This window comes from Chelon labrosus, assembly GCF_963514085.1.
Source record: "Chelon labrosus genome assembly, chromosome: 23".
NCBI classification, from domain to species: Eukaryota; Metazoa; Chordata; class Actinopteri; order Mugiliformes; family Mugilidae; genus Chelon; species Chelon labrosus.
In genome coordinates, this window is record NC_140356.1 from 7,106,099 (window position 1) to 7,116,599 (window position 10,501).

General features: G+C 42.0%; 1 protein-coding gene across 2 annotated transcripts; it reads right to left on the bottom strand.

Annotated features, from left to right (window-relative positions):
- Positions 1–229: 229 nt before the first annotated feature.
- Positions 230–8,179, bottom strand: pyroxd1 (pyridine nucleotide-disulphide oxidoreductase domain 1). Of its 2 annotated transcripts, none has more exons than XM_084573835.1 (13): positions 7,715–8,179; positions 7,505–7,585; positions 7,231–7,350; positions 6,668–6,796; positions 6,372–6,445; positions 6,034–6,230; positions 5,839–5,930; positions 4,709–4,811; positions 4,501–4,613; positions 3,180–3,302; positions 2,546–2,683; positions 2,247–2,336; positions 230–1,102 (listed from the first exon to the last, which is right to left on the bottom strand). In XM_084573835.1, exons 1-13 carry the CDS (start codon positions 7,790–7,792, stop codon positions 944–946), a joined length of 1,497 nt encoding a protein of 498 aa, XP_084429961.1. In that variant the 5' UTR covers positions 7,793–8,179; the 3' UTR covers positions 230–943. The 2 variants fall into 2 exon arrangements, with proteins under 2 accessions (XP_084429961.1, XP_084429960.1); XM_084573834.1 differs by having other exon boundaries at positions 4,501–4,616.
- Between the last annotated feature and the right edge of the window lie 2,322 nt (positions 8,180–10,501).

Sequence of the window (10,501 nt, forward strand, 5' to 3'; positions counted from 1 at the left end):
CATGAGGAAAAAGATGGGGAACATGCAGGGGAAACGCCTACTGCAAAGTTTGTGTTCCCTTGTACGCATGTTTTTAGTCATTTTCCAAAAAGCCAAGCGAGTACAAATCCGTTTTTCTCAGCCGATAGAGCCACCTAAATCAGATGCCGTTAGTGAGCCACTGACCCAAAAAGCACAAGCCTACAGGCGACCACACAAGTTGAAATGGATAGTTTGCCTATTGAAATAACTCCGTCTAATGTTTCTTGTCAAAAGCTCATTCTGTAGTACGTGCACCTTTGCAGCAACCAGGGAGCACTTTTGGGGGTTAGGCGCTTGCTCATGGGGGGATGCACATCCTTGCGTGTCTGGACTAGTACCATTAACATAAATACATGAGGTTCCACCGAGATTTGAACTCGGATCACTGGATTCAAAGTCCAGAGTGCTAACCATTACACCATGGAACCCACATAGTCTTAGCTCCGTATAATAATGCTGACTTTAGCCAAAGCACAAGCGGAGCTACAGTTGCTGTTAAGGCTGAAATCTGATCGAGCGTTACTACAACAAAAGGATTTTCCTTTTCTCTGTCAAGTGTTGCTGAACATATTCCATTGTTGTGAGTGCTTGCCTATTAAAACAGTGGGTCAAGCGGGTGTTACTGCACTTCATGTGCTTCTATCTCAGGGAGTTTTAACCTTGGTGATGGATATAAATTACCACTACAAGAGAGAAGCAGAGAAAGAGAGCAGTTTAGTGGTTCTGAAAATAATTTAATTTTACATGAAAAATAAATCTGCATCAATAAGAACCAAGAGAATCTCTGCTTTACACATGTAGATGACAGAACGCATGGTTCCTTCTCATGCCTCTAGACAGCCTTCAGGTATGGTTTCTTCATTAAACTCTTCTACCTGGCGTTAACCTTCAGTCTGCAGTGACCGCCATGCGGCACTGGCGCTCAATCAAAGTAGTCTTCTATGTCGATGTTGGGGTTGAGCAGCTCCTCTCCGTATGGCGTCAGATCCATCTGGTTGAGGGTCAGGTTCTCAAAAGTCTCTTCCAGGTCAGTTTCACCAATCAGCACCGCTCCCACCATCCTCCCTCCGCTGAGAACCACCTGCAACAAAAACAGGAATAACCTGTTAAAATACTTCTGCGAAGAACTGTCGACCTTGTCTCTAGTTGTGTGAACAAGGGCCGTGACACGTCGAGCCTAGGGTCGGCCGTTTTCTTGTGCCAGGCCGTCAGCGAATGTTTGTTTTTCCAGTGTGTCCAGTATCGTTAGGACTAGCCAGACCACTGTCCCGGGCTATGCAACCAATTCATCGTGTTAAATTGGTCATCATGTTAAATATTTTCTCAATGACATGATCCTCTAGAATGAATAAACTGTAGACCAAGGGATCAGATCCATTCAGGAGAGGCCAGATCTGTATGACAGTCTGTAGCTCTTCCTAGATTCTCAGATACTAGGTATTGTTTCCCTAAAGAAGATACTTCCTTTCACACAGGGGAGGAACCTATTTACCAACTAGGAGTTGGTTGTGGTTTGTTCAAGGGCAACTTTTTGATCCAGATCCAACCAATGCGAGGATACGTCACAGTCTGCCTTTCATTGTCGGCAGGTATTTGATGTGTCCGTACTGTTAGGAATGCAGTGGGAACAACAAAGTTCTTTCTTGTTTTCTTATCAAAAACATTCTCTGTGTTTGTGGAATTGAGGTTCAGTTGTTCTTCCAGGAACCAGTGACGTCACTGGTTCAGAATTTCAAGGTGTTCATTAATGGAATTCTAATCTACGCACATGGGAACCTGGGGTATGATTTACTTGGAAGAAGGTGTTCCCAAAGTCTTCAATATTTTCAAAATAGTTTGGAAAAGACATCCAAGACCAGAAGGATCAAGAGGACGGATGTCAGTTTAAAGAGCAATGCTGCGTTTGATCAACATAATAATGGCTACAAGCTTGGGGGTCGATTTGTGATTTGACCTATTTGGAGTGCAGATGCAGTGGTAAATCATTTAATGTTTTTTTTTTTTTCTTTTTTTCATATGCCTTTTTTTAGCCGGACGGCACACCACACTCACCTCCACAAGTTGGTGAGCTTACGTGCATGCAAAGCAGTTTCAACAAGCTGATCACGTGTCTACATTTGATGCCAGCTCAGACTCGGCATTCAAATATAAAAGGAGACTGAAGAAAACACAAGATGCACAATCACAAGACAGCATTATGGCGTGCTTGCTCCCTTTCGTGTCACCTTGACATACTCCCGGCCTTTGGTGCAGCGTAGCAGCAGCTCATGGTCAGGCCCCAAACCCTGCCCGTTAAACTTTCCCAGCAGGACCACCTGTGGAACGAGCAGAGGAGAGGAAGTTGTTTGAACAGACAAACAAAGACGCGACTGAGCCTTGAGGCAGAGAAAAGAGAGCGCTGGGAAACGACCTTGACAGGATTTTCAACATTACAGAAAACAACATGAATCACGTAGTGGATGATTAACGTTCTAGTTATTGTTCCAAAAAAAAAAAAACATTGCTGCAGTAAAATGTTCTTCACCTTGTAGTTGAAGAATCTGGTAATATGTGAGAAGAGCTCGAAGCAGAAGTCCAGCTCTATTGGTTCGGAGAGGGCATGTGCCGCCATGCAGCGGCCTGCGTACCAGCCCATCTGACGGGCCTGTGTCCACAAACGCATCTGTATATAGCACACACAGGAAACACAATATCAAATATATAAAACAGAGGACTTAGAACGCTGTTTTCAAGCTTTTCTCACTCCAGGAGTAAAGGAGAAAGAAAAAGTTTGAAATGTAAAGTTAGCTCTGGTTACAGTTTATATCTACAGTACAAACATCTGTCCAGACACATGACTAATGTAGTGAGGACTTTAAGGAATTGAATCCATTTCTTTTGCTGAATATTGCAATGTTATTACTTAATTATTCATTTTATCCTATTGATCATGCATTTGGATTTGGCCTCAAATAAATACTTCTGGTTTTAGCCCAAAATTACGACATTATCATAACCATCAGGACTTAAAGATATGGGAACTGAGCGTATCTAGAATAAAACATTTAGATTTGGATGAAGTGATTGTGGACAGAATATAATTTGCGGATTGCCAACAATAAAGAAGTTATAAAAAAGGAAAAAAATACTACAAACTCTGATTTTGTCAATTAGTTTACCTGTTGCCAAAGTGGGCTGTGTTCCCAGCACGCGGTGCACACGTCTCCTGCGGCATACACATCCGGCTCCGACGTCATCATGTGATCGTCTACTCTCAGGCCGCCATCATCTGCCAAAGCAAACTAAACACATGAAACAAAAAGTAACAACCGGTCTCATTATGAAGGGTACTTTTCGGTTGACATGAAAAGTCTGTGTAGAATGTACGCTAATTTTGATACAATGACTCTTTTCTAGAACAATAAGAAAAAACTTTATTTGTCCCGCAATGGGGAAATTGTAACACTAACTTTTTACGGGCAAAAATTAAGAAAACCCTTAAGTGCCCGAAAACTGCAGTTCCTCAAATGGCCAGTTGAGGCTAGCTCCAAAACGGAATCAATCCCCATCGACCTACATGTTAAAATGGCTAACTTTACAGCAGCAACGAACATCCTGGTGGAAACAAATTATTGGCCTTCAGAGATAATTTCCCCACTTTCGACAGCTGTACAGTAGGCAAATTTCTAGGTAATTCCCTTGTAAATTCCTCTGGTCACTTTCCTGCCTCACCTCTACTCACGCTCCAACTCTTTTATCTGTTTATCTGCCTACATTATATCTGTCAGCCAGGAGTTAGGCGGAATCTGATACTGCCAAGATGTCAATTTGCACTATATTAGGGTTGGGAGAAAAAAATAGTTACAGCAATATTTTGTGTGACATGTATTTAATATAAATAGCAAATATGAATTAAACTTTTTGATACTTCAATAATAAAATCAATTGTCTTTTCAGTCCACTAGACGGTGCTGTTGAGTTTTTTCTTGATGACACCAACATAGTTGCCGGTCAGCGAGTTAGTTGGTTGAAGAAAGATAGATGCATCGGAAAGTTTGAGGACGTAATTGGCAAATAAACATAAGTGAGGAATCAAAATATACTGTATGTTATCACACTAATATCATGACTAAAGTATTGTGGTAATGTCATAATACTGTAATGTGCTGCCTCCAACTCCAAGTTAAATTGGCTTAATGTGCTTAAAGTTGAAATATTCATATCTTATGTTACATGTTAGGAACAAACAGTGTGCAACTCCTGATGTTTAACCCAGTCTTGAGGCAAGAAAGCCAATCTCCAATTTTTGCTGAGACCTGACACGGCACAGCCACGTTTTGATAACAGCTGGTTAGACAGGCGACCTTTTGATGAGTCACTAAAAGCAGGAATGTATTTAATGCTAATTGAGAACAACAATGCTCCCAAGGCTTGAAGATCCCCACAGCACTGGCAGATTCACTAATAAATTCTGCTTTGCATATGGATGAGTTTCCTTACAGTGTTTCCATGGAGAAAAGGCTCAGTGTTTGGCACAACACCGGTGGCACTGACAACCAAATCGCAGCCAAATGTTTTTCCACTGGTCAGCTGGACGTAGACTGGCCAGGACCCTGCTGAGACAGAAGAAAAGCTTGAGGAATGAAAAAGTGGGGGAAAAAAAGGGAAGCAAAAGGAACAGTTAGAGGACGACGAATCTAGTTCTCACCGCTCTCATGACTTAGTGTTTGCTGTGGGGAATTGAGGAGCTCCTCAGAGGTGAGGATCTTTTCCACTTCACACTGGTATTCCACTGAAACTTTGCGGGACACCTGAGCACACACAGGCAGAGTGGAGGTCAAAACATATTATTTGCATCTGATATTTCCCCGAGAAATAGCCTGCTCAACTTAAAGGCCATGCACATGGTAACAAACATGTTAATACACGGTCACATGGCCGCTAGTGTTCCTCTAATAATCAGCATAATAACCCAATAAGGCAAAACAGTGCCTCATGTAGCCGACACGCACAGAGCAGACTGGCCTCTTGATATTGATTAATCCTCTAAATAGGAAAATAGTAGCAGCTGATAACTATATCATCATATCACATGCTCGATCCAAATGCTTCTCTTTGGTTGGGATGAATAAGTTCTTTCTGCGCATGTTTGTCCCCACGGAGGGTAAACATCAGGTGATAAGACGAGATGGAACAGAGACGTACCAAACTGGTTTGTGCCTGACATCATTTTTTTTTTATTGTTGGAGACATTAAAAGAATTAAGGGATGTTTAGCAATAGACAAAAAGTTGGGGGGAAATATGTGTGTGTATATACACCGATCAGGCATAACATTATGACCTAATATTATGTAGGTCTTCCCTTGCAATTCAGGGTATAGGGTGAGGGCCTGAAGATCAGCGGTTCGAACGCCGGCTGAGAAGTAGTGGACTAAAGGGAGGGTCCTCTGTGGATCATCCCACAGATACTTGATCAGCTTGGGATCTAGTGAATTTGGAGGCCAGGTCAACACCTTGTGCCGTTTTTCACATTTTTTTTTTTAGTTGTTCCTAAACCGTTTTTGTGCATGTGTCTGTGTCAGGCTGCATCCTTCTGGGGATGGCTGCTGTCATTAAGAAGTGTCATGGGGTGGGGCTGCCTGGTCTGGTCTAAGTGGGTGGTACATGTCTAAGTAACCTCCACATGAATGCCAGGTCCAAAAGTTTCCCAGCAGAACACTGAATTGTCACAAGATAGTCAGTGTTATTTACTTCACCTCTAAGTGGTTTTAATGTTGTGGCTGATTGGTACATCTTATCAGAATCATTTGAAGAAACCTGATTGACCCATGTCTCACCTGCTCGGCTCCTCGCAGAACTATCCCATCATGCCAGTCTGGGCCGAGAGCACTACCAGACTCTGTAGGGCCGTGCCCGCGTGGATTTCTATCTGAGAATGGACAAACATGCATCAAAGTGCCATCTGTGCAGAAGGGAGTGAGAGAATGCTGCAGAGTAAAACGTGGAAGTGAAACTCCTCATCAGATAAAGACCTGCTGTGAAGGTTTGCACCTCTCCGGCTGCTGGTTCCTCTGTGGTGTAGCGAGGCCTCTTACAGGGGGCAGCTACCTCTGGTTTGCCAGCCTCGAGCGACGGGATGAGGAACTGAGCCGCTCCGGCGTCGAAGAAGGTGTTCCCTATGGCCTTGTCCTTCACGGCCCAGATCACCTCACAGCCCTCCACCTCGTACCTAATCAGTAAATGTTCATTAATAGCAAACAGATTAACTGGACGTCTGAATAAATAATCACTAGGCGACGGCTGGGAGTCAGGAAAACATAAACATATTCTTTGTTATGGCATTTCCGCATTTTGGTCACGGTAGACTCACACTAATTCCAAGGCAATCCCGCCGTTTCCGACAACGACGATTCTCTTCGCGCTGCATAATCGCTTCTGAAACTCCTGAAACGCGAAGAGACAACATACTGGTGAGCATCAACATGTTTTGTAACCTGCAGCCGTGTTTTTAGTGCAAATGTTTTGACTGTCTATTTATAGATTAACAAGAAGTTTCAATCATCCACACAGATCCAGATATGCCGTGCTAGTTGTGCAAAATACATCCATATTATAATTCCTAGACTCGTAACAAAAGATCCAGACATTGCCGACGAGTAGTTTTACCTGGGCACTGTCCGTATCCCGTATTCCCAGAACGTAAGGGTTGTCCCGGGTTAGGAGCTTGGGTCTGGCACCGCTGCAGATACACAGCTTCTCATAACCAAAAACACGGCCGTCCGAAGTTTCCACAGACTGAGTGGGAGAAAAGAATTTGTTTTAACTGTTGATTCTTACTTGGGGAAGTGATGCTTCTCCCTAAATTACACTCGTACTTGACAGTTTAATGTGGTTTAATGCAGGACTGTTATAATGGAAGACATTCACTTTTACTAGTGTACCTAATGAACTGGCAAGTGAGTATATATTTGGTGCTCGTATCAGTCCTGCTACACTGAACTTTGTACACCTGCTATATCCACTTGTCCACAAGGTGGCGACAGTAGACAGGTAATAGTCAAAACTCGATCTATTGGTAATAAGAAATCTGAGCATGTATGTTTTTGGTGTTAGATATATATTCTACACTGATCCAAATTACCAAACCTCTTTGGTATAAAGGATTGTCATTCTATAGACACAGCACTATATACAATCCATACAGTCCTGTTTCACAAACAGTTCCTTACATGTGACTGTGTGTGGAGTGATTTCACGGCAGAGTGGATGACAGTCAGGTTGGGAAATTTCTCCTCCAGTACACTGGACGGTCTCTCCTCCACGTCAAACTCTTCCAGCGTCTGGGACACCTTTCCGAAGAGGACAGTGGAAGATTACAAACTGCCCGCCACCCCAGTATGCTGGTCAAACAGTCTGGTGATTGTGAAGGACATGGCGTATGTACACGAATGCTGACAGTGCTCCCACTGACCTACCACAACCATCATAAATTATCTTTCTGACCTGTTTATAGTTGGTCACTGCCTTGATGTGCGGACCTGCTGTAATCAGAGCCACGTCTGCTGACGGAATCTGGGATGACAGCTGGCAATAAAGAGAAACATTTAGGTTGCAATATAACAATCATCGTGGCAGTCTGTGCTATTAGCGGCTTTCTATTTATGTTACACATGCACGGAGCTAACTCGTAACTTATCAGCAATTCACTTTCACCTGCTCAACACATGTCACACCCGCAATGCCACCTCCCACGATCACAAACTTAAACGTTTTCTCTTTTTTATCTGCCATTCTTCTCGAAGGCTAAGCTAACGCACCACGGCTAAAAAAACGCTAGCATTTTTAAGAATATGGGTTGAATGGTTCTCAGACTCTCATTTTCCCCTCAGCGTAAAGACAGTTACACACATTAAAGACCTAAATAATTAATGGTTTCAACAGTTAAAACTCTTTTAAGTATTTTTCGCGGTAGTTCGCCGTGTTTCTCTCACACACGAGAGCAAGGCTCGACGCAGCGTAACTTCCGTGTTTACAATTAGCTACGGCAAGCAGCAGGAGGAAAATATAACACCAAAACGCGCTTAATAATAGAGTCATTAAATAGTGTGTGTGACACCTCATCGAAACTAGAATATCTCACAGCATCAGTAAAGTGTGCCCACGAGGCTTGTAGTTATTTAATATTTGTACTTGTCTCACTGGAGTACAGTACATACAGCATACTTTTATAATGGGTTGTTATGCATGAAAAGATAAAGAAATATCTCAGCCCTGCAGGATCAGTGAGACTATCAGTCATGTTGGCAGTGGTCGAATTTGACTAAGTACATTCCCTCAAGTACTTTACATTCTAATAAGATAATAACAATTTCCATGTACTGTATTTGTACTTTCATTTCTGTGTCAAGTGACTTTCTTCTTCTTCTCCGCTATAATAAGTGGAGTACATAAGTAGAAGATAATAAGTAGCCATTTGTTTTAAAACATTATTCGCTTCATATTTTCTGTATTTAGATTTCACATAACATATATACAGTACTATAAACGAGTTATAATGGTGTAAAATCAGAATCAGAATCAGCTTTAATGGCCAAGTATGTACACATACAAGGAATTTGATTCTGGCAACTTTTCTCTCTAGTACAGAAGCAGCTTAAATAAGTGAAATAAAATAAAATAAAATAAAATAAGATAAAAATAAAATAAATCTGAATCTGTACACATAAAATATAGGATAATATATACACCAAACCAGGGTTATTGTACAGTGAGTATACACAACAGTGCAGAGTTATTGTTTAATGTTCATGTGGATGGTCTCACACTCTGTGACTGCTCAGAGTTCAACAGAGCGACAGCCCAGGGGAAGAAACTGTCCTTGTGACGGGTGGTCTCACGGGTGGTGAGGGGAGGAGTCTAGACAGGTTGTGACCAGGGTGTGAGGGGTCTGTAGTGATTTTCCTGGCCCGCTTCCCGACCCGGGACCGGTACAGGTCCTGGATGGAGGGAAGGTCAGTACCGATGATCCTCTCTGCAGACCTGACTGTTCTCTGCAGTCTGTCCCTGTCATGTCTGGTGGTGGATCCAAACCAGACAGTGATGGACGTGGTCAGGACAGACTGGACTATTGCAGTGTAGAAGATGATCAGCAGCTCCTGAGGCAGGTTGAACTTCCTGAGCTGACGCAGAAAGTACAGCCTCTGCTGGGCCTTAGAGTGTCTATGTGGGAGGTCCACTTCAGGTCCCGTGAAATTGTGGACCCGAGGAACCTGAATGAGTCTACTGCTGGGACTGTCCTGTTGAGTATGGTGAGAGGAGATGTTGATGGGGGTCTCTTCCTGAAGTCCACTGTCATCTCCACAGTTTTGAGCGGATTTAGCTCCAGGTGGTTCTGACCGCACCAGAGGACCAGCTGTTCTACTTCCCTTCTGTATGCAGACTCGTCGCCGTCCCGGATGAGTCCAATGACGGTGGTGTCGTCTGCAAACTTCAGGAGTTTCACAGAAGGGTCCCTTGAGGTGCAGTCAGTGGTGTAAAGGGAAAAAAAACGGTATTCAACTAATAAATAATGCCATATCATTAATCTAAGATACCCAGCAGTGCATTTTAAATATTAAAATCAGCTGTGTGTTATGAAGACAATAATAGATTCATTAATATAATTCCATATTGTAGACAGTATCATTCTGCAATAGTCCAAGAGTTTTACTTTAGGTACTTTATGTATATTTTCAATGGGATTTTGAATGCAGGACTTTATCAGAGTATTTTTACTTTTTCCCAAATATAGAATCGAAATACTTCTTCCACCACTGAGTACCAGTTAAGTAAGTGTAAGAGTAAGATAATAAAACTAAATTATCCAAGTAACTTCTCTATACTTTGACAGTGAAAAAAAACAACAACAACCTTTTGGCCTTAATTCAGCTAATCATACTTTAATTATAATATATCTTCTCACATAGCAGCATCTGTGGTGAGATGATGTTGATACAACCTTGCAAAAGTGGTTTTTCTTTAATCAGAAAAAAACACCCAATTGCATGTTTTTCTTGTAAATTGACCAAATTTCTTGTTGTTATAAATGTATGACATTAATTTAGAAAATTCCTCTCAGTTTTTTCCTCTGAGGATTGCCTCCACATTGGTGGTAGTCAAAAATGGAAGTCTTATACTTTTGGTCTGTACGTCCCGTGACCTATTCTTCTGCACTCAGCGATGGACTTATTCGATTTTTGGCCCTAAATCAACTTGTGAACGCGATGTCTCAATTAATCCTTTATGGAATATCTTCAAATTTGGTACAAGGATGACATGATGTGATTATAATTTGATTATCAAAGGTCATTATGGCCCCATAAAGAAAACTTTTTGCAAACTTTTACACAAATGATGACATTTTATATGAACAAAAGTCAACTTCCCTGTAACATCATAGTGTTCTTTCAAAGTCTTCCCAACATTATTATTATATCAGACTGGATAGGTGTGCTGTAGATG

Coding starts and splice junctions, on each gene's coding strand:
- pyroxd1 (XM_084573834.1), bottom strand. CDS start 7,792: ATGGCAGATAAAAAAGAGAAAACGTTTAAGTTTGTGATCGTGGGAGGT. Junction 6,231..6,371: donor GGGATTGCCTTGGAATTAGT/GTGAGTCTACCG, acceptor TTTACTGATTAG/GTACGAGGTGGAGGGCTGTG. Junction 5,931..6,033: donor GGTGCAAACCTTCACAGCAG/GTCTTTATCTGA, acceptor GTCCATTCTCAG/ATAGAAATCCACGCGGGCAC.